The sequence below is a fragment of the Chelonoidis abingdonii genome, chromosome 2, assembly GCF_003597395.2.
Source record: "Chelonoidis abingdonii isolate Lonesome George chromosome 2, CheloAbing_2.0, whole genome shotgun sequence".
Lineage (NCBI taxonomy): Eukaryota > Metazoa > Chordata > Testudines > Testudinidae > Chelonoidis > Chelonoidis abingdonii.
This window is the reverse complement of record NC_133770.1, coordinates 224,359,560-224,382,514: the sequence shown is the minus strand read 5'-3', so window position 1 is coordinate 224,382,514 and position 22,955 is coordinate 224,359,560. Positions and strand designations below refer to the sequence as shown.

Genomic DNA, 22,955 nt, shown 5'->3' with positions numbered 1-22,955 from the left:
TCAAAAATATTATTTCTCTATATACAAAAGAGCCTTTTTTACTCTTTGCAAATTAACACGGAAGTCAATGTGTACATCTACTGAATCCAATGACCGGAGTGTGGGCGATCACTCCTAGTGGTTGGTGCCAGAGTCACTCCTAGCTGTTGGAGCTAAGGGTCAAAACTGAAGACAGTATCAAGTATCAAGCCCTTGGTGCATGGCCAGGGGTCAGAGCTGGAAATCGGTGTCAGATGCCTGGAGCAGGGCAGGACAGCAGTAACTTGGAGTAGACTGGAGTCTGGGATAGGAGGATAAGAACCAAGAATAGTAGGAGTAGCAGAAACGAGGAGCAGGCAGGAATGCAGGGCTCAGGAGTCAGGTAAGCAGGAGAGGTTATGTAGTAGCAGCCAGCCAGAGATTCCTTTAGTTGCTCAGACAACTTCCTGTTGTTGCTTCCTGGTTTATATAGAGTCCCTCAGCCAATCGGGGTGATGGATGTTTCTACCGATCAGGAGCTTTGAGGGTGGCACTCTCTGCAAGCTAATCCTTCTTTGGACCTCTCCCTGCTTACTCAGGTGAGCTGCTGGGTTGTGGTTGTGGCCTTAGTGCTGCCTGGGGATCTGTGGGACCAACTCCAAGGCCCATGATCCTTCATATAGATTTTGGAATGAAAACATGCATGAACCAAAAACAGAGGGAGATAAAGCAGGCTGCTCTCTAAGGCAGAGACGCACATCTCACACCATCTTGATCTAATCTGGCTCTTACCAGACTGACTCTGCACCCTTTCCTGCAGAGACCCCTATCTAGCAAGCAGGACAAGGTAAGTGCCCTCTCCTTCCCCCGTCACACACTCTGAAAGCAAGAGCTTGCAGTTCCAACACTGTCCTCAATAACTGTACACCAATAATACTAGGTGCACTCTGGCAATCAGCAGTTCTTCAACCAAAGTTAGATTACTTTGTTTAGGAGGCTGTAGTCTGAGATCCATGTTATTTTTTGTAGGAAAAATATTATTTAACTTTCTCAGTTGATTGTAAATGTCATATAAATGCCTATATATCTCTTGCAACAGTTGTGATATTTGTACTATGTTAGAGGTTTTTGATGCTGATCAGAGAGAGACCAATCAGTACCAACAACTTGTTGATTTGGTCTATGACACTGCCTGTCCATTTGCAATCATAATCAGTGCACTGGTGAGATGTCCATGGTTCAGTATTTAACTGGTATGCTTTCTGGGATGGCAGTATACTTTCAAGCTGTAGCCTTTGTAGATGTGTATTGTTTTTTGTTTTGTTTTTGGCATGATATAGTCACTGTACAGTAAAATTCAAAAACATAACAGATGCGATTTTTAAAAGTTATGTTACAGCCCAACAGACAGAGAAATGCCATTTAGTTGAACATAGAGTCTTGCTTTGCCTGACCACATAGTACTCCTTTCAGTGTTTACCCCAGGTAAGCAGAGATACAGTAACACACATATTCCCACGTATTTCACAAACATTTAACAGGACAAATAAAATAGTTAACTTTGGAAGGGGTGTGCAATTTGGACCTCCTAATAATTTACCTTAGGGAAATTTGAATTAACTGCATAAAAGAGCAGCCATCCCAGGCTTTGAGCATCCTTGGCAAACTTTAAAAAAAATACAATGTATCCATAACAGACTCTAACAATTGAGCCACACAGACTCTGTCCTGGGAGCAACATCAATTATATAGCAGTGTAACAATAATCCCCCCACAAAGTTAGCACCGGAGCACCAGATTTGGATTCGTACACTCAGGCTCTCACATCAGCAGAGTGTTTGTAAGTAGATCTCAGGGAGCCAAAGGTGCTGTGGCTGACACGCTGAAGAATAGGGTACAAGAGAGTGTAATTTAAAGAAGCCCCCTTCTACATCAGTGTACACTTCCTCTACCTTCTCTGGGTGTAAGTTGCTTGTCCAATATTTTTACTTGATTTTCAATATATGAGTATTAAATACAACTGCCTTCTGCATCAGGGCCTGATCCTGAAAACCTCTGTGAACATAAGGAGTACAGCTGACCGGAGAAATCTTAATGGAACCATATTTTGTTAAATTCAAAACACTCAGGCAATCAGGCTGATTTAACTGGAATTTCATTTCAGAGGAAAACTGGAAAAAACTTCTGATCATTTGAAATGTTGCATTTCAACATTGTTGAACAAAATGACTCAATTACTTTCTTTTTAATTTTTATAATATACATATTTTAATATATAATACAAAATAAAATAAAAAATGAAAAAAAATGTTTTGATTGACTTGAAACAATTTCCCCCCTTGCATTTTCCTTCACAGAAAACTTTAAAATGTTCAGGTTTTGGAACAAGGCCAAATCTCAAAATCCTTCACAAAACAGAACTTCTGTCCTGGGCAGAGTTCTAATTATTAGTCCCATTTAAAGTCACAAGGAACCCACATGAATAAAACTGTTTAGATTTTCTAGGACTGACCCCTTTGTATTCAGTGTACTTTCAAAATGAATAACAGTATTATAATAAAAAAATGCCATGAATTATTTAAGAAGATATTGTCAAGATGGAGATGCAGGAAATGTGGCCCTGATCCAGCAAGTCTTACAGCCATGCTTTGCTGTATGATAAAATAGTAACATCAAGGTCACTGAGACCACTCATGAGCATTAAAGTAAATGTGTAAAGGCATTTGCCGGGATCGATGCCTGAAAAAAGACTTAAAATATGGTCCCACAACTCCATAGAACTCTGGAAAAAATTACCAGTCTCCCAAATTAGGGCATTTAGATTGGACAGAAAAATTACCTCTCTGCCACCAACATAACTACAGTTTTTGAATTCTTTGTGATCAGAAGTATGCGAGACTCTCTTCATTTCTGCTTGTCTGATCCTTTTTAGTGAGCACACGGTACTGTAATATATAAGAATGCTACTTTCTGTTAAGATAAATCTTCGGTTTCAGTTCCTTTCCTGCTTACAGGAATGGAGAAAATAGGTAGAACCAGGGCCTTGTAAAGTTTGAGACCTCAAGCAACAACTTGTGATGGAAGTCGCTTAGGATATGTGGGGCCCAAAGCAATCACTTGTTATCTTTGTTCTTAAGGCCTTCTTCTTTCTTGCTGCTGGAGATGGGACTGGGGGAAGAGTATCATGCTATGACCTTTCCCTCCCTCCAATCCTGTTAAGGGAACAGCAGGCTGTGGGTTGATGAGGATATGCAAGGCCCCCAAGCAGTATTTTTCTTGCTTGATCTCAAGGCAAGCCTTGAAGAGTGGAATTACAGAAAAAATTATTTGTGTGCACCCATAAAGCATAATAAACCTGGTAATTCTAATTTTAGGCCTTGACAGGGACTTTAAATGTACCTGTTAAAAATACCAGTGTTCAGAGCAGATGCCTTATAGAGTATTTCCTCCACTGACTCAAGAGCTATAGACTTGATCTTTTATGAACCTCTTTGTCTCCTGGCAGGTCTTTGTTTATACTGACCCTGAAGTCGAGTATGACAATATAAATATATACCAATTTGTACAATGGGACAAAAGTAAGGATGGGCAAATGTATTTAGCAAGACCTTGACTCTATTCAAACATCCTAGGTTCAAAATTAGGAATCAAACACAAACCTCTTTTGTTTCCATTCTGTTTTGAGTTGGCAACATTCCAATTCCTTTCTGCTGCTGAGAGTGGCAGCTGTTATTCTCCAGAGTCGAGCCTTGCTAGCAGCTCAGATACTTCTACAATCCTGGGCAAGAAAGAGGAAAAGGAGGTCAATGGAGCTGTAGAATACTGAGTGCTCTTGAAAAGTTTGTCACTTATTTAGGTACCTAACTATGGATATGGAGGGAGGGGCTAACTTTGAACTCTTGCTTTTTAACATGTTGGAACTAGGTCTTTATGCATAGTCCAGTACTACTGATTACTTTTTTCCAGTTGAGCTCCTTCAGTAAAAAGTCAATGTCTCTAGCAGTCTTTCCCCCTGGTTTGAATCCTATCTTTCATATTAAGACTTCATACCTTCTTGAAGTGCTTCCATCTCAATCTTCTCTTTTCCAAATGTCTTCCCCCTTTGGTGCATATCTCATTTACATCTGCAACCTTGGCTGACACTCCTATGCATATGAAACCCAAGTTTACATCTAACCGAATCACCTTCTTTTCCCATTATTCTGTCACCCAACTTACATGTGCAATTATGGTAATTGTGTATGCAAAGTAGGTGCACAATTATGCAGAGCCTTTATAAATTTGTCCTTTTCCTGTGACGCTGCTTGCACTATGAGTGACATGGCTCTTACTTTGTCTGATGGCTGCTGGTGCTGTAGAGTGACAGTTCACTATACCATTAAATACACTGTAACATCTACCAATAAGATAGCTGCATTTTTTTATGGATAAACTTTCTCAAATCTACTGTTAGTTTCTGAAAAACTTGCAGTTTTGTTTAATTTGTTTTTCTGAAAGAAGGTGTCAATTTGATGTTGATTCCATTTTGGATAATGTGTGTGTATATATAATAACCCACTGTTTAAAGGCCACATCCTACTCCGATTGACAATGGTGAGAGTCTTTCCATTGACTTCAGAGAGAGTTGAATAAGCCCTAAATGCTGTTTTATTCTTTTTTGCTTTTTATGTATTGTGAATGAGCAGGACTTCATCAATGAAATAATTTAGGGCCGAATCCTGTGTTACTGAAGCCAATGGCAAATCATTAATTGATTTGAATTATGCAGGATTAGGTTTTTAATGCAGAAGCTGCTTAGTTTAGTTCACAAATGGGATAATTTGCCAGGGAAGTAAGAAAAGTTATATGCATTGAAAAAGGGAGAAGGACTTGCTAATATTAGTGGCTGTAGCCCAAGTGGACTCATTATACATATTCATCTTTCTCCTAATGTGAAAAAAAATGCATTGTTGATTGAGTTGTAGTTGCTTCTGGTTATCTTAGGTTACATCTACATTACGCACCACTGGTGGTAGGCTGTGTCCACAATGTGGTGTGCAGAAACATGTGTCAGTGAAAGGCTCTGGAGGAGGGGAGGCAGTGGGGAAAGGCTTCAGCAGCTACTTTCTGCCAGAGCCTTTCATTGTGGTGAGGAAAGGCTTGGCAAAGGGGAGGCAGCAGGGAAAGGCCCTGCTGCAGGGAAAGGTTCCAGCAGCAGGAGCTAGCAGAGCCTTTCCCTGCTTCCGGATTCTATCTCTGTGGTGGGGAAAGGGCTCCAGCAGCATAGAGCTGCCAGAGTCTTTTCCCCCTACCAGTGTTTGCGCCATGGAGAGGAAATGCCCCAGCCATGAAGAGCTGGCAGAGCCTTCCTTCTCTCCCCCCACCGGAGTCTTTCCCTGCCACAGAGAGAGGTTCCACAGAGGGGAGCTGCCCAAGTACCCAAGCCTTTCCTCACTTTCCTCACTGCCTTCTCCCTGCCAGAGCCTTTCCCTCCTGCCGGAGTCTTTTCCTGCAGAGGGGAAAGACTCCAGAAGTGGGAAGGCAGTGGGACACTACACTATTAAAAATAGTAGGTAGATGGGTGGTATGCTTGGGCAAGTAGAGAGCATGTACAATATGTACTCACAAACATACTCACACCCTTCAGGCATGGCTTTACTTTACATACCTAAACCAGGCCTCACTAGCTACACTGCTATTTATGTCCATGCTAAGGGGCTATGCAGGTACGTACTCTACATGGTAGTAAAGAAGCGTGCAGTGTAGATGTACCTTTAAAGTTGTGCCCTAAACTTGTGCAGAATACGTAATTTGTGATCAAAATGAAATGTACCTGAATACAGGATTTTGAAAAATTGATATTAAATGGTCACTGTCAAAGTTGGTAGAAGTGAAATCTGACCTAGTCTTTTTATTATATATCTTAGCAAAGTCCACATATATTGCCATGGATTCCCTTACTCTGCATGTTGCACTATTTTGTCTCTGTACCATACTCCTATTCCAAAGCTGCATATTCAGTTGCTTGCAGTACTGTAGTCTTTTTAATCACCAAGTTTATCGGGGCTGGATAGGGCCCCTTTTATTTATGGAACCCAGAAAGTTACAGTATTTTTAAAAAGAATTTAACTAGCAATTTAAAATATTTATTTACAGAGCATGTGGTTTTCATTAAAAAATGTTTAAACAGAAAATGCATAACTGGCAATAGAAGGTAAAGAATGTAAAATATACTTGCAATATACAGGCAATTGATGGTCAAAAAAAACATAATAACTCAGAGCTAGACTGTGCCACATTTACTCACATAGGGTTCTGCACATGGCAAGCGGTCCTACTGAAACCAGTCAGACTACTCATGGTGTAAGGTACCATTTAGCAAGAGTGAGTGTGGTGGAATCTGGCCTGTAGGGGTGCTGGCCAGGGCTCAACCCTTTTCAGCACTGCGGGGAGCCACACCAGCTCACTGCTGAGGTTTGGGGAATTAGTCTGGCCATGGGAGCCTTTCCTGGTGGCCCTGGCGGTAACTGGAATAAACACCATAAGCCCAGGCCCTGGGTCAGGGCGGGCAACAATGAGTCGGGTACTCAGGCCCTCAGGCAGGGCTAAGCAACCACAGTACAATAGAAATAAACCCAGCCCCTGGGTCAGGGCGGGGCAACAGTGAGTCAGGTGCTCAGGCCCTCAGGCAGGGCTGAGCAACAACAGTTGGCCCAAGCCTCCAAGGCCTGGGAGAGGGGGAGACTGCCACCCACGAGTTGGATGGCAGGGGGGACGAAGGCCCTCCCACTCCACTGTGTCCCAGCCTGGGGCCCTAGCAACAGCAGAAGACCCACTGCTGAGTCAGTGGGGATCCTAGCTGCAACACACTGACATGGGCTCTGGCAGTGTTGCAGCCACTCTAGGGTCGGCTGCCCCCGGGCTACTTCCACACTCCCCCTCGGGGGGTACCTGAGTCATGGTGGTGTCCTCCGGGGGATCCAGCACCATGGGTTCCTCGGGGCAGTGGGCGAGCGGCAGATCCGGCAGCTCCTTCAGGTAACAGGCACAGGGCAGGTCCAGCAACTCCTCTGGGTAACGGGCACAGGGCAGGTCCGGCAACTCCTCTGGGTAGTGGGCACTGGGCAGGTCTGGCCAGTCCTGGTGGCCACCTTGGGCCGTGGGGTTTTCCCAATCGCAGGCTAGGCTGGAGGCGTCTGGCCTCTCCAGCGGCTGGGGCCTTACTGAGCTCTAAGGGCGAGCCTTTATACTTCCGGGTCGCCACCTGACCCTCTGAGGGGCGGGCTCAGAGCTCCCTAGCTCCGCCCACTCTGGCCTCCTGATGGGCTCTTCCCTCTCCGGGATGGAAGGGAGTCACACCGCCTCACTACATGGCCCTAGAAACTTAAAGCACCCTTTGTAATACAAGATTTTTGTCCACAGTCTGAAAGAGTAGGTTTTATGACAGACAACCCTGGATTTGCACAGACAACAACTTTGGTCTCTCAAATCTCACTCTTCCCATTCAGCTTACACCCAACATCCTACTTTCAGAAAGAATGGTTACTTATATTAGAGCAAATATGTTTTTTCTAGATGTTCTGTCCTCGTGAATCCCATTCTTGGTGCTGTTGTAATAAATGGGCCTCTAAATTTATTTTAATTGTGATCTTAACTGTAAAAAGTATGTGAAAGCTCATAAGATATTACAATAAAGTATAATCACAAATGTTGATGGGAAAAGGTACAAAAAGGAGACAAACTGAATTAGTCTAAATGAAAATACTAATATGGTTTAAGGACTATGTTAAAATGCTTGGTAAAAACAGAAAATTTGGAATCAGAAATTAATAAATCAAGTTTAGTTTGTTGAATATTAGGCTTAATTGGTGGACAAAATCATCACTTCCTCTTTGGGTCCTTAAAAGAGATGTTGGGGGTAAAATAATGAAGAGCAGATGGAGGCTCCTGGAATGAGCTTCACTGGCATGGCTGCCATACCCACCATCTCTTGAGACCCCAGCCCTTGGATCTTATCTTGACCAGACCAGTCCAGTCCAGAGAGAGGCATGCAAATAACATTGTCCCCTCTGCCAATTCTAGCTGAATCCCAAACACCACCTGGGATGAAATGGGATCAGACATTAACAATAACAGCAACAACAGCTCCAGCTCATCTCAACTAACACCTTCTCTTTTACCCCAAAGGACAGTTATTTAATCTTTGATACCAATACCATCTAAGACAGTGGTTCTCAAACTTAGGCCACCGCTTGTTCAGGGAAAGCCCCTGGTGGGCTGGGCCAGTTTGTTTACCTGCTGCACCCGCAAGTTCTGCCAATCACGGCTCCCACTAGCCGCGGTTCGCCGCTCCAGGCCAATGGGGGCTGCAGGACTGTCAAATCCGGTGTGTGTGTGTTCAGTCCATGCCTCCTTGGAAAAAAAAGGTGGAGGTACCAAGTGCTGGAAGCAAGTGGAGCGGTAAAGATCCTTATAGATTATCCAAAACTCTTGACCACAAAGTCAGACTTGCTGCCCTTGGTTAGGTCCAGGATAGGATGTCACCAATGAGGAAGTAGAACCTTTCCTGTCATATCAGGGTCTCTTCCTAAAGGATTCTAGCCAGTCTCTGATGATAGAAGTAGGAAGAGGATTATTTCTGCCTTGAGGTCATCTGCACTTTGAATTTGTTTACTATTCTATGATGGGATATAAAGGCTAGAGATCAGAGGGTTGCTCTTGAATCCTTTAATATGTAATTCTTCATCTGTCTTTGAACTAAATGTTGTATCTTTCAAAAAGTAGGTCTTTTGTTGTTATGAACCTCTTTTGATTCAAACCAGATGCAATCAACCAAGATGCTCTTCTCATTATAATCCACAAAGTCATTGACCTTGCGAGATGTATCTGCAGCATGAAGTGACCCTTTTAGTGCTGTCTTGGAGACTAAGGGCTTGGCGACACTGGAGAGTTGCAGCACTGGTGGTGTCTTTACAGCACTGCAACTCACTCACCATCCACACTTGCCAGGCACATACTGCGCTGTATCTCCCTGGCTACAATGCTGGCTGTACTCCACCTCGGCCTGGGGAATAACGACTGCAGTGCTGGTGATGCAATGCTGCTCCGCCAGTGTGGCCACCAAAAGCACTGTTATTGGCCTCCAGAGGTATTCGGAGGTATCCCAGAATGCCTGTTCAGCCACTCTGCTCATCAGTTCGAACTCTACTGCCCTGGCCTCAGGTGACCCGCCCTTTAGATGCCCCGGGAATTTTAAAAATCTCCTTCCTGTTTGCTCAGCCAGGTGTGAAGTGCAATCAGTGAATCTTTCCAGGTGACCATGCCTTCCATGCGCCAAACAGCCCCGCATGGGAGGCAATGGCGAGTTTTGGACCCTCATCATTGGTTTAGGGAAGGAAGCTGTGCAGTTCAGCTGCGCTCCAGCTGTAGGAATTATGATACCTATTGGGCAGTATCAAGGGCCATGTTGGAAAGGGGCCATGACTTGGGACGTGCGTGCCAGTGCAGGTTAAAGTGAAGGAGCTGCGGAGTGGCCATTGCAAAGCCCACGACGGGAAACCGCCGCTCCGGTGCTGCCCCTGCGACCTGCTGCTTTTGTTACAAACGAGGTGATCGATGCATTGAGGGTGACCCCACGCCAATCCGATCGGACCACGATGGACACTTCAGAGCGGGGGGGGAAGGAAAAGGGGGAGGAGGAAATGAGAGTGAGTCCTGGGTGGGAGAGACACCCAGAATCCCTGGAGGCATGCGCTAGAGCTCTTCTCAAGCCAGAGGAGGTAGCAGTCACAGCAGCCGGTACTTGCTGGAGGACAAACAGAGGAGCGGGTTCCCGGTAGCAGCTTTTATTTTCAGGATGGAAATTTTTTGGGAGAGGAGGAGGATTCTGCATCATGCATGCCTAGATGTGGAATAGTGCATTGACTGGTCTGTCACGTCGCGGTAATTGGCCTCGGTAATCTCTTCAAAGTTCAGCCAGAGCGTGGGCAGATGCACGTTGCTCAAGTTTTTGGGAGAGCCACTGTGGTCCTTGTCCCAGTCAGGCTAATGTGTCCGTGCCACTGTGCCGCGAGGGGTGGGGGACCATTGCCAAGACACAGGCAAGCTGCATAGGGCCTAGGGCAAATCCACATTGCTGTAGGAGGAACCCTCCCGCGCTTTCCCAGTACCCGCAGCAGGAGATATCTTCCAGGATCAATCCGTGTGAAATGTTGGAGAGTGTTCAGTGTAGGTGCCCCCTGAGCTTGGTTTGCTTTCCCAACGGCACAGAAACCCCAGTACAGCCCTGAAGCATCATTTCCCCTTCCCAGGTGACCCGCAGCAGTGAGATATCTTCCTGATCAAGTCCTGTGGGAATAATGTTGGAGAGCGTTTCAGTGTAGGTGCTTCGTGAGCTGTGGGCTTTCCCCAATACACAGAAACCCTGAGGACAAGTACGCCCTGAAGCAATCAGTCCACTTACTCACCATTTTGAGGCTTCTGTGTGGGTTATGTGCGCGCTCTTTGGATATGGGAAAATTATGCTAATTGTAAGACTGTGAACTCCTTCACTGTGTGGGAAATAGCTTGTCTGATATAAGACAATGCTTCCTGTTAAGTGTGCCTTTTTGTCTTTCCACGCTCAAAAGACTTCAAAATCTTTCTGGAAGAAGCCGTGTAAAAAGCAAGAAGACAGACTGCAAGCAGTTATGGATCACTCTGTCCAGAGAATCAAAAACTGGTAGGACTGGAGGGAAAGGAAAGCAGATCCCCAAAAAACACCAGTGGCCAAGAAGAAAAGGACAAAGCAGCTGATAAGCATCCTGGCACGTCCAAGCAGACTCTATCCAGGTGTCGTAGCCATGCAAGGCAGAGCACTACCGCACCACCCCGCCCTCTTCCGTCCCAAAGCTCTTTCCTTGTGCCCCCAATGTCAGATCAAACCCCCTTCCCCAGCATCCAGGTTCTTACTACCACCAGCTGGCCTCCATACACCTGTTGTTCACAACCAGCCCTGAGAACTACACCTTACCCTCTGCCACTCAACCCCATCACATGCAGTATAGGCATCCTGAAGTGCAGCATCATTGCACAGCATCAGACAGGACATATTCAAACCTTGACTGTACAGTTCCCCACCCAACCTCCTGCCTTTTAGGTCCCAAAAATGTTGTGTGTCTTGTCAAGAAATTTTTTCTTTTCAATAAATGATTCTTGGCTTTGCAAACCAGTCTTTATTATTGCATGAAAGTCAAAGATTACCTTAGCCCAGGAAGAAAACAGCACTGCAAATCAGCTTAGGAAACACAGATCTACTAACATTGTAACCACTGCACTTCACTGCCCGTGCGCAAGGCACCAAAACATTACTGTTGGTTTTCAGCCTAAATTCCTCCCTCAAGGCATGCTAATCCTTGCATCCCCTGTGCTGGGACTCTCTAGTAGCCCTGCTCTCTGGCTGGAAATTCAGCCTCCAGGTGCTTGAACCTCAGATGGTCCATGCCTGACTGAATCCTTTCACCCTTCCTTTCAACAAATATGTATGGAAGTACATGCACGCGGGATAAACCACGGGATGGCGCTTCCCCCAGTTTAGCTCCATAACCAGAAATCACCAGCCGCCCTTTAAATGGCCAAAAGCACATCCACATTTCATTTGGCACAGCTCAGCCTGTAGTTGAACCGGTCTTGCCTCCTGTCAAGCTTCCCTGTAAACAGTTTCATGACCAAGAACATATAACGGGTAAGCGGGGTCTCAAGGATCACAATGGGCATTCGACATCCCCTACTGTTGATCTTCCAGTCGGGAAAAAAGTTTCCCTGCTGCAGCTTCCTGAACAACTAAAAAAAGCCAGTGTCCGAAAGATGCATTGCATCATGCACTTTCCAGGCCAGCTTGTGTAATGTCAATGAAATGCCATGGTGATCACAAGTGCCTGGAGAAACCAAGAGAAATACCCTTTCGCGATTAACGTACTCAGATGCTAGGTGGGGTGGGCCAGAATAGGAATATGCGTCCCAATTTTTTTCTTATCACGATTAACTCCCTGCCCCTCCACAGTTGGAGAAACCCATTTGTGCAAGCCATCCACAATGTCCTGCACTTTCCCCAGAGTCACGGTCTTCTGCAGGATGCGATTAATGGCCCTGCAAACTTCATCAACATGATTCCACGGTCGACTTTTCCCACTCCACAACTGGTTCGTGACCGATCGGGGGGGGGGATAGCTGTCTGGAGTTGCCAGCTGCCAGATTGCAGTAGCCATCCGCTTCTCCATGGGCAGGGCAGCTGTCAATCTCGTGTCTCTTGCATTGCAGGGTGGAGGCGAGCTCCTCTCACAGTCCCATGAAAGTGGCTTTTCTCATCTGAAAGTTCTGCAGCCACTGCTCGTCATCCCAGACTTCCATGACAATGTGATCCCCCACTCCAGTGCTTGTTTCCCGAACCCAAAGCGGCATTCCACGGTGCTGAGCATTCGTGAATGCCAGAAGCAATTTAGTGTCATACGTGGTCACGAGCGACTCGCTCATCATCGTCGGACCCTCATCACTGGGAGCTTAAGGAATAGCTCAACTGCCAAATGTGATGTGCTGGTGAATCGTCAGCATACTCCTCAGCAGTTCGGGCTCCATTTCCCACAGAAATCGCGCTGCACAGAAACCCTTGAGAGAGTCAAGATGGCGCCAAACATGGACGGAAACACAGGGATTGCTGGGATGTGAAGCGATGCATCACGGGGCATTGGGACAGGAAGCAGAATGACCCACACCCTCCACCTCCTTCCCACAACACACGGCGCCAAAATGGGATGAGGTGCTCTGTGGGATAGCTGCCCATAATGCTCCACTCCCAACAGCGCTGCAAATGCTACAAATGTGGCCACACTGCAGCGCTGGTAGCTGTCAATGTGGCCACACTCCAGCACTTTCCCTACACAGCTGTACGAAGACAGCTGTAACTCCCAGCGCTGCACACCTGCAAGTGTAGCCAAACCCTAAAATTCCTCTTTAGATTCTAAAAAACATTAAAGTCTCTCTCAAGGATAGTCCATTGGCTGTCAAAGTCTGTTAATTGGCAGTTCTGACCTGTAGAGTATCTGGATCATATTGGGAGAAAAATATATTCTTCAGTCTTTTTGGATCTTTGTACTTTGGGGTCCATTTGGTAGACCAGGTTGTCTGGACTTTTCATTTGCTGCCTATACAACTAAGAAATAAGAAGGAGATGGAGGAGTATAAAAATAGTCAAAATGCCTGAAAAAGTGTTTCATATCTGCAGTCCATCATTTTAGATGTTGCATCGATGGAAACTGGCATCTATCAAGATCCTTGATGGAATCTATAATACCCTCATTAATGGGCATTATATGCTTTTTCTTGTACCACCTCTAGTGGAATCTCCATGGTATAGGCCATCCACTTTAGGAGGTCTTGGAAAATTTTGAAGTTGTCCATCACAGATGGAGTTGATGGAACAACAGCTTCATCTGGTGATGAAAAAAAGTCATGTGTGTCACTGGGTCTTCTTATTCAGAATTGCCTGTGTCCTTACTGTGCATTTCATGATCCTTTGTGCAAGCAACCTCGGGTTGTGATAGCTGAACTGTTTTGTGTGAGGTTCCAATTTTGCAAAAGATTTACTTCTAGAATGACCCACACCCTATCATGTTGAGAAATGAGAATGAGGTGTCCAAGCTGGCCAGTATGGCCAGAGTTACATCCCGTATTAAGGTATGTGGTGCCAAGGAGGAGTCGTCCATGGATTTGAGATTTGACTGACTTGTTTCTCATATGATGAGAGATGGAAAGGGATATCACTCCCTTTTCTTGAACCTCCTCCTTAGTTGGATCAGGTGATAAATTAGCAGTTCCTGGAGAAAGACTTCTGTTGGACATACACAATTATGAATAGTAAAACTCCTTTCTAGGAAGTGCTTTTTCCCCATGGAGTGGTAGGAAGTTAGGACGAGTCAAAAATACTCAATGAGAATAAGTCAGTACCAGTGAAAAGTGATGTGATGACATTGTCATAGTTGGTATCCTAGGTGCTAGTACTGTTCTGAATTTAGAAACTGCGGAAAGGGGCAAAAATCTCCAGTAAAGGAAACTGAGGCTCAGGAGAGACCCTTGGATGAGGTCAAAGGTAGTGGGACAGATGAAATCACAGAGTGTAAATTAGCCTCTGATGTTTGGGGCAAAACTCTTATTGAGGCAGAAGTGGCATGTGCTGCAGAAGTAGCTGCAGTAATCATGTTGGCATCCAAAACTTTAAGAGTTAATAGCTTATTCTTTTACAATACCCAGAAGAGAGATCAGAACCAAGTTCCAGACTTTGAATGGTGCTCTTTCCTCACATGGACAGCGGGGATTGCTGACTGATCTAAGGGAATCTGCACCACAGTTTTAGAGGCCTTTTTCTGTGGTTTCTTTGATCCCAGGGAACTTGGGTAGCCTCACAGCTAGCTGGGGCCCTTCTGACTGTGTTTTCAAAGAGTGAATAGCGCTCTCAGAAGCAGGAAGAGTTTGAGCCACATGCTCCCTTCGTAGACTTCCCCAACAAAAACCACTTGAACCAGACCTCTGGGCAAAGACACTGGGGAAAGGACTTGAAAACTGTGCACTCCCTGGGGATATGTCCTTCCCCTAAACAAAGCAAATAAGCAAACAGTCTTTTGATGTGGCCATTATTCAGCAGTATAGCTACATCACTAGACAGGCAGGTTACCGGAGGACTTCAAGTCAGCTATTCCGGTGGCAGTTGGCTCCGGACCCGCACAGAAATTAAACTAATTACACTCCTGGTGCGGGAGCGGGAGGTGTATGCATGTGTGTGTTGTTTTTTATCAATGGGCTAACGAGTAGAAATAAGACAATGATCACAACTACAATTAAGAAAATTAACAATTAAGTAACAATGACACAAGAAGTAAGAGGGATATGGAGGCTGTTCCATCTCACAGTAGGAAGGAATGCAGTGGCTTTTGGTCCTGTGGCACCTTATAGACTAACAGACGTTTTGGAGCATGAGCTTTCGTGGGTGAATACCCACTTCGTCAGATGCTTGTCATCTCATGACATGCATGAGATGATATGCATGAAGATGACGAAGTGAGTATTCACCCACGACAGCTCGTTCTCCAAAACGTCTGTTAGTCTATAAGGTGCCAAAGGACTCTTTGCTGCTTTTACAGATCCAGACTAACACGGCTACCCCTCTGATAAGTGGCTTTTGTGTCATTTCCACCCCTTATGCCATGGGGGTGGGGTGAGCAATGGCATGCAGTGCATGTGCATGGCCCCAATGGATACTGCTGGCTAAAGATTCCCGTCTCACATGCATGGGGGCACATGTGCACCAAGAGTGGGCTCCATATGAAGAGATACTCAAAGAAGAAGTTGCAACCAATCACAGCACAAAACAAAAATCCAACTGCCATCCTGACATCATCAGATTCTACACACTGCTCTCAACATATTCTTCGAGCAGCTGTTTTCATGCTCGCGCGCTCTCTGTTGCTACAACAACTCACATTCTGTCCATTGCTAAAGGCCCTGGATGATCAATTTTTTTTCCGCTTCCTCCCCCAAGAAATGCTTCAACAGGGTGTGTGTTTTCAAAAAATAAATCAATGTAAGCTGTCCAGTAGGAATATGCACAGGTTATATTCATGGAGTGTTTGAAATCTAATTGTCCATTCATGCAAGATATATCATACCCACACATGCGACTATTAGGACCCAGCATATATCCCTATATTTCTGAACCTGCCAGCACCTCTCCAAATACAAACCAGTGCCTGTCACTGAACGATGAAGGAAAAAACATTTGGTAAGGAAACAGATTTTCAGCTTCAGCAGTTTATTTCTGTTCAGGACTTGTGATAGACATTAGAAAAATATGCTAATAACACGGCAAAAATACCTTGTCTGCAATTTATATGAAAGCAACAGTGTGCTAGATGCTTCATAGATAAAATAAGAAAATAAATCCTTAGATCAGAAGAGTTTATAATCTGAGGGCCAGATTGTGCCTGGGATGCTCCAGTGAGTCATTAGGTGCTGGGAGGATGCAAGAAGTCGCCCCTCTTTCACCTTTATACAAAGGCCAGGTATAATCACCATCACTACACACGCTGAGTGCAGGGACTGCACCACTAGGGCACAAGACTCAGCAAAGCAGACAGGAGGGGGATGGGAAGTTGCCAGGACCATGGCAACAGAGCTGGCCAGGTACATGGGGTGGGGAAAGTATGCTTCACCTCTTGGGTCATACTCACTGATCTTCTCTTGAAGTCAGTGGGACTATTTGTGAGAATAAATGCTATTCACATGGGTAAGGGTCTCTAGAGGATCAGACTCTTGGTCTCAATCACAGAACGGCTGTTGTTTTAATGTTAGTGTATTCTCTGCAAAAATAGCTCAACTGCCCAGGAATGAAATATGCTAAACTGTGTAATTTAGTTACCTTGGTAACATCTGTAAGAAGCTATCAGTGCTAAAATGCTTTTTTTCCCTTGGTTCTTTGATGGTAATTCATATTTATATTTACATATAAAAAGTGTGTTTATAGCCATACCTCTGATCATTCTCCCCCTAGACATAGATTTTTATTCCTAAGAAGAAAGATAAAAAGTGTATAACTGTATTATTTACTGTAGGCATTTGAATTTATACAAGAGACAAGAGTTTACTATACAGGAATTGAGTCATTTGTAGGTGCCGCTAAAGTTACGTTGATAATACTTGTATCATGTTTTAATGTCAGTGCTTAAGTACAGTTGTTAATTCTCAGGCATTTTTCAGTAGTTAAGTAATAAAGAGCTGTTTACATTTAATACATTTTCCGGCCTCTATTACCAGTATCCAGTTATATATATGTGTTAACCAAGGAGTTTCTCAATCTTCCTTTATTTGGACTTTCCATAAATAAAGTTACAATTCTTTTTTTCCAGCTTATTTTTGAGCGTAAGACCTTTTGAGAAGAGTTGTAAATATTGTTCTTTATCTAAAATAATGTGTATCTTGGATTAGGCACTGTACTAGAAGATATATGGACTCCTGTTCCAATAGTGCAATAAAACAGCCTGTATATTTCTACAGTTGCAAGTAGAGTTTTCAACATTTCATTTGATTATGCACAGAAGGGATGTGTCTGGTCAAAGGCTAGCATGTATAGTATATTCCTTTTACAGGTATAGACCTTTATCAGGGATCAACTCCTGTTTGCTGTACTTATTCCAGTGGTCCCAGTGAAGCCTTGGATTTGGCCCAGGTATTAATTTATAGGTGGTTCCAATATACATATATTGAATTGGTGACTAGAAGATGTGATATGTCCATCTAACAGTTTTGTACTAGTGACTTTTATATTTCCTATGTTCATTCATTATTTATAAAACAAACAAACACCTAGTACAGGATTTGTAAATTTGCTATTGCAGCTGTTGCTTGTAAAGTATTCTGTTATGTGGAAAGATGTTTCCTTAAACTAAAGCAGTGGTGGGCAACCTGTGGCCTGCGGGCCGCATGTGACCCAGCAGGGTAATCTGATTGCGGGCCACAAGACATTTTGCTGACATTGACTGTCCACAGGCACTGCCCCTGCAGCTCCCAGTGAGTGTGGTTCTCTGTTTCGGGCCAATGGGAGCTGTGGGAAGTGGTGCCTGGACGCGAATGTGCCACAGGGATGTGCTGGCCAGCGCTTCCAGATTTCATTGTGGGAGACCAGATTTCATGGTCTGTGATGCGTTTTTCATGGCTGTGAATTTGGTAGGGCCCTAGTTATTGATAAACAGTCTTGTGGAACTTGGGGAAGAGTGTGCACCATTAGCAAGCCAGAGAAAGTGACTATACAAAAATGAATGCATCCAGTAAGCATACTGAGGCCAGATTCTGCCACCTTTTCCTACATTGCGTAGTACATTGCTGTTCAAGGAACCCTATTGATTCCAATGGGACTGTTCATGGAATAAGACATTGAAAGCACAGGTGACAGAATCTGACTCTGAAAGGTTAGAGAAAAATATAATTTTAATTTCAGTTATAACAGTCTTAGAAGTTACTTGTAACAACAACATACAAAAATTTCAGATGAAAATCTGACTTTCTCTTAGTTTTTTATTGTAATTTTTATTATTTCAATTATGATTGATGTATAGTTTGAGAACAACTGAGACATGGTCTTTGTACCGGGAATCAACTTTCCCAGCATAATGTCTGATGCTAGCAATGAATGCACAAAGCCAGGGAACTAAGGAATTTTTATGTTACATTACTTATGACAGATTTTTTTTAAATGGCCATTTATGCTGCTATTTAAACATTTAGTCTGTAGTAAAATATTTTTCACCTCCTTGAAAACTGAGAGCCAGATTCTACCCCCTCACCACCTGCTACAACACTGACTTAAAAAAATGTAATGCTACAGTGATGGACCTGATTATAAGAGCCTAAATGGATGGACAAGGGCAGAATTTGCTCCTAAAAAGCCAGCGTGACACTAGTTTTTGTGTGCACAATTGCACTAGTTTGACAGCCCAGATCTTTCCTTCAACTTTGACTATAATTCCATAGATTTATTTCCCAAGCTTAATTTTACTTGAAAACTATTGTGTTTTATTGCAAAAAATGCATTAGATGCTAGACATCGTTCAGTTTTAATTTTGCTATGCAAAACACTGTGAAGTTATAAATTCTGTTTGATCGAGTACAGAGTTAACAATGGTGGCAGGTTACTGACAATATGTATTTTTTAATAGATGATTCAGCTGCAGAGAGTTTTAATGGCAATGAGACCGTGGGACACAGTTCCAATGCTTCAGGTGGAATACACTGCAGGGAGATGGCAGAAACCAACAGTAATGGCAAAACAGATCTGGAGCAGGATGAGCAGCCTCTGAACCTGAGTGACAGTCCCCTCTCTGCTCAGCTGACTTCAGAATACAGACTAGATGATCACAACAATAATGGAAAGAACAAATACAAGAACCTCCTAATTTCTGATCTCAAGATGGAAAGAGAGGCAAGAGAAAATGGAAGCAAGGTAAGATGCTCCCACATTCTCCAGATATAAAATGTATAGCTTAGAAAAGGAAAAGATTTACAAGATACACCCAAAGGTTATTGCCAGTTGACCATTTAATGAAATTTGTGCAATATGTGTCGCATTGTTACTTAGATCCTGAAGACCGACTTGCATGCACCAGTTTATATATACAGTATATACATATGTCATGTTTAGACACTGACAAAAGTTAGTGTGGTTTCCTTTCAAGAACAGATGTTATAAGGTGTTTTACAGTTTTTATAAACTATCTAAGCTATTCATCTGAAATACTCTTAGAAGACCATCCTATTGCATGTACTGTATGTCCATAGAATGAATCGGTTTAAATGTACAATGTTTATGCTCCTGTGGATTATTACATGGAAATCACCAACATTTGAAAAGAACTGGATTTGGTTCCTTCCTGATCGTTTATGTATTATGCAGCCACCCAACCTGAATTAAAATAGACAAGTTTGCTCTATGAAGCTGGAATTCCCTGAGGTCTTTTCTCTGTAGTCTCCATGTATGGGCAGGAGAAAAGTAAGGTGATTATGTTGTGGATAAAGACAGATCCTACACGTTAGATACCTAGCCTGCTAGGAAGGAGTTTGTCGTGAATGTGCATTCTAAGGAAGATGAAAAGATGGTCTATTTAATATAAATTTTCTGTTGGTTTGCTCTGCTCCTGTTGGTGACACGTCCTGCTTTTTATCTGACACTTTCAATTGGATTAGCACCTTCTAAAATTCAATTACTGCTTTGTAATACTGGATCAAAATGCTGTTAATGCGGGTCACCAGCCTTCAGTAAAAAGCTATACATTAGCCTGCCAATAGGTATACTTTGAACTCCTCTACATTTTCTTGCAGGGCTTTGTAATGGGAGTGATGTGGAAAAAGCTTTTTCTAGATATGTTCAGAGATGTGCCATAGTTAGTGCTGTCCAGAAGACAACAATTCTGTTTCACTGTAACTTTTGAGGTTTTGAAATTTGTGGTTCTTCTTTGAATGCTTTCTCATATCAATTCCAATTAGGTGTGCGTGCGGCGAGTGCACGATCGTTGAAAGATTTTCACCCCAGCAATACTCGGTTGGTCAGCTGAGGCGCCCCCTGGAGTGGCGCCCTTATGGCGCCGGATATATGCCCCTGCCCACCCACTGCCCCCTCAGTTCCTTCTTACCGCCCGTGACGGTCATTGGAACTGTGGAGCGCCGCTTAGCTGGTCTCCACATCCCTAGTTTTTAGCTTGTTTATGCCTGTAGATAGTTGTTTTAGAGTAGTTGTTAGTAGTTTCTAGTTGTAGTTAATAGTAGTTATTGTCTTTAGTGTACATAGTAATTGGAGTAAGGGGTTTCTCCCCTTCCCTCCTCCCTGGTACCTGGACTCAAGCCTAGGTCTCCGGGTTTCAAACCGTGCTCGGCCTGCCTTAAGCCGGTGCCTACGGGAGACTCCCACGACTCCTGTTTGAAGTGCCTGGGGGAATCCCATCAATCAGATAAATGCTGCAATTTTAAGGCATTCAAGCCTCGGACCAAAAAGAAGCGGGACTTTCGCTTGAAACAGCTCCTCATGGAAGCGGCACTTAGCTCGATGTCCTTGTCTCTGCGCCGAGACCCAGCGCCATTGATCCGAAACATGCCTCCGGCACTGGAAACAACAACTTTGCGACCCAGCACCGGCAAAGACTCCCACACTGGACGTCTCCGACACCGCTACCAATGAGGCACAGCTCGCTGCCTCTGAGACCCAAGAAGCAACACAAGCTGCCTGCTGCACCTGTGCAGTTGCCGGCACCACCTGTGTCCACCTCGGAGCAGCATCCCGTGCCGGACCACCCCGCGAAGACTCCAACTCTGGCACCATCGATTCCAGCACCACACCGCCATTGAGTCTGGTGCACATAAGCTCCCTGGTGCACACCGCAGTCGAGCTCGGTCTGCCCTCTACCCCAGAGACTTTCTCCACAGCATGCGACCTGATTGCCCTCACTGACCCTGATTGCCCTCACTGACCTGCACAACCTTCAGTACCGCCAGTGCAGGCTGTTCCCTCAATAGGGAAGCCCTCTATGATGCGGCCTCCGTCGCAGAGCGAGATGGGTAGGCACCGATCCTGGTCCCAGTCCAGATCACGGTACCAATCCAGGTGCTGGTCTCGTCCATGGCACCGCTCGCAGTCCCAGCACCGATCACCATCTCTGTGCCGGTGGCACTCGTGGCACCATTCTGCCTCTTGAAGATCTCCTTCTTGGTACAGTGGTACTGGTCCAGCTCCTGGCGCCGGTCTACTTGGAGTCGTTCCCGGCACCGCTCTGGACGTAGATCTTCATTGAGGTCCAGGTCTGCCTCCCGGCACTGATACGACCGTCGGTATCAGTCCAGATTGCAGTACCACTCGAGACCGCAGTGCCGATCTCCATCTCAGTTGTGCGGGCCAACAACACAGGACAGTGCGACCCAGCATGAGCGGTTGGCTCCACCTTGACCGTCCCGCCCCAACTCAAGGTCATCTTAAGTGGAGAGTGGCTACCACATCCATGACCAAGACGCAGACGGTGCTAGCCAACGGTACAATTAGAGGCAGGGTCCTGCTCAGGGATCCCCACAATGGTCCTTTTGGACCCCTTGGGCAAACCATCTGGCCCAAGTGTCCCATTGGAGGCTTCTCACTCTGCCCACTCGGAACCCCGGGTCCTGGAGGCCACTGTCAGTCACCCCCCCCCCCGGGGACTCGGAGGCGACGGCCCTACCCTCAGCTCAGGCCCACACCCCTAGTGTGGTGGACTTAGGGCAGCCAGACCCCCCCTGAAAGACTTGCCCCAGGACCTCTTGGTCTCAGACATAGCCTCCTCGCCTTCCCCTGATGAGGTGGTGGCAGGCACATCCTCCTCTGGCCCACCATCTATAGACCTCCGTGTGCACCAAGACTTACTTCATAGGGTGGCACAAAATATGAACCTCTAGGTGGAGGAGTTGGTGGAGGTCGAGGACCCAGTGGTGGATATCTTATCTGCCAATAGCCCAACTCGTATAGCCTTGCCGTTTATTCGGACCATCCAGGCTAATGCCACCACAATCTGGCAATCTCTGGTGTCTATTCCTCCCACTGTCAAGAGGGTGGAGACGAAGTACTTGGTCCCCTCCAAAGACTATGAATACTTGTACATTCACCCTCAGCTGTGTTCTCTCGTTGTGCAATCCGTTAATGAGAGGGAAAGACATGGGCAACAAGCTCCTGCTTCTAAATCCAAGGATGCTAGATGCCTGGATTTATTCAGCCACAAGATCTATTATACTGGCGGCCTACAACTCAGAGTGGCTAACTAGCAGGCCCTCTTGAGTCGTTATAATTATAATACCTGGAACTCGATGGGGAAGTTCAAAGGGCTTATTCCTCAGGAGTCCAGGGAGGAGTTCAGAGCCTTGCTAGAGGAGGGCAAGAAAGTGGCCAGGACATCTTTGCAGGCTTCAATAGATGTGGCAGACTCAGCGGCTAGGACTCTAGCCTTGGGCATAGCTATGCTCCATGTTTCGTGGATGCAGGTGTCCGGTCCCTCCCCAGAACTGCAGCAAACAATTCAGGACCTGCCCTTTGATGGCCAGGGGCTATTTTCAGACAAAACCGACTCCAGAGTCTGAAGGATAACCGGGCCATCATGCGTTCACCAACTGCCTCTCCTCTTTCCTCCCTGCATGGTCCCGCATAACATCAGACCGCTGAGTCCTACGCACAGTGGAAAGTGGATACCGACTTGAATTTGTTTTATTCCCCCCTCCACCTTCCCTCCTCGTCCCTCTTCAGGGACCCCTCTCACAAGCAACTTCTCCTACAGGAAGTGCAAACGCTTCTAACTATCAGAGCTATAGAAAAGGTTCCAAACTGAGAGGCAGGGATTTTTACTCCCACTACTTCCTAATCCCCAAGACAAAGGGGGCGGGGGCACTACAGGTCCATTCTGGACCTGCGCGGACTCAACAAATTCATGGTCAAG

General features: G+C 45.2%; 1 protein-coding gene across 4 annotated transcripts in view; it reads left to right on the top strand.

Annotated features, from left to right (window-relative positions):
* The window catches only part of NOL4 (nucleolar protein 4), a 301,997-nt gene that overhangs the window by 167,456 nt on the left and 111,586 nt on the right, over positions 1-22,955 (top strand). For all 4 annotated transcript variants that reach the window (XM_075063008.1, XM_075063007.1, XM_075063009.1 and 1 more), the window contains one exon: positions 18,675-18,958. In XM_075063008.1, the coding sequence (XP_074919109.1) occupies positions 18,675-18,958 (284 nt within the window). The remainder of the gene's footprint in view (positions 1-18,674; positions 18,959-22,955) is intronic.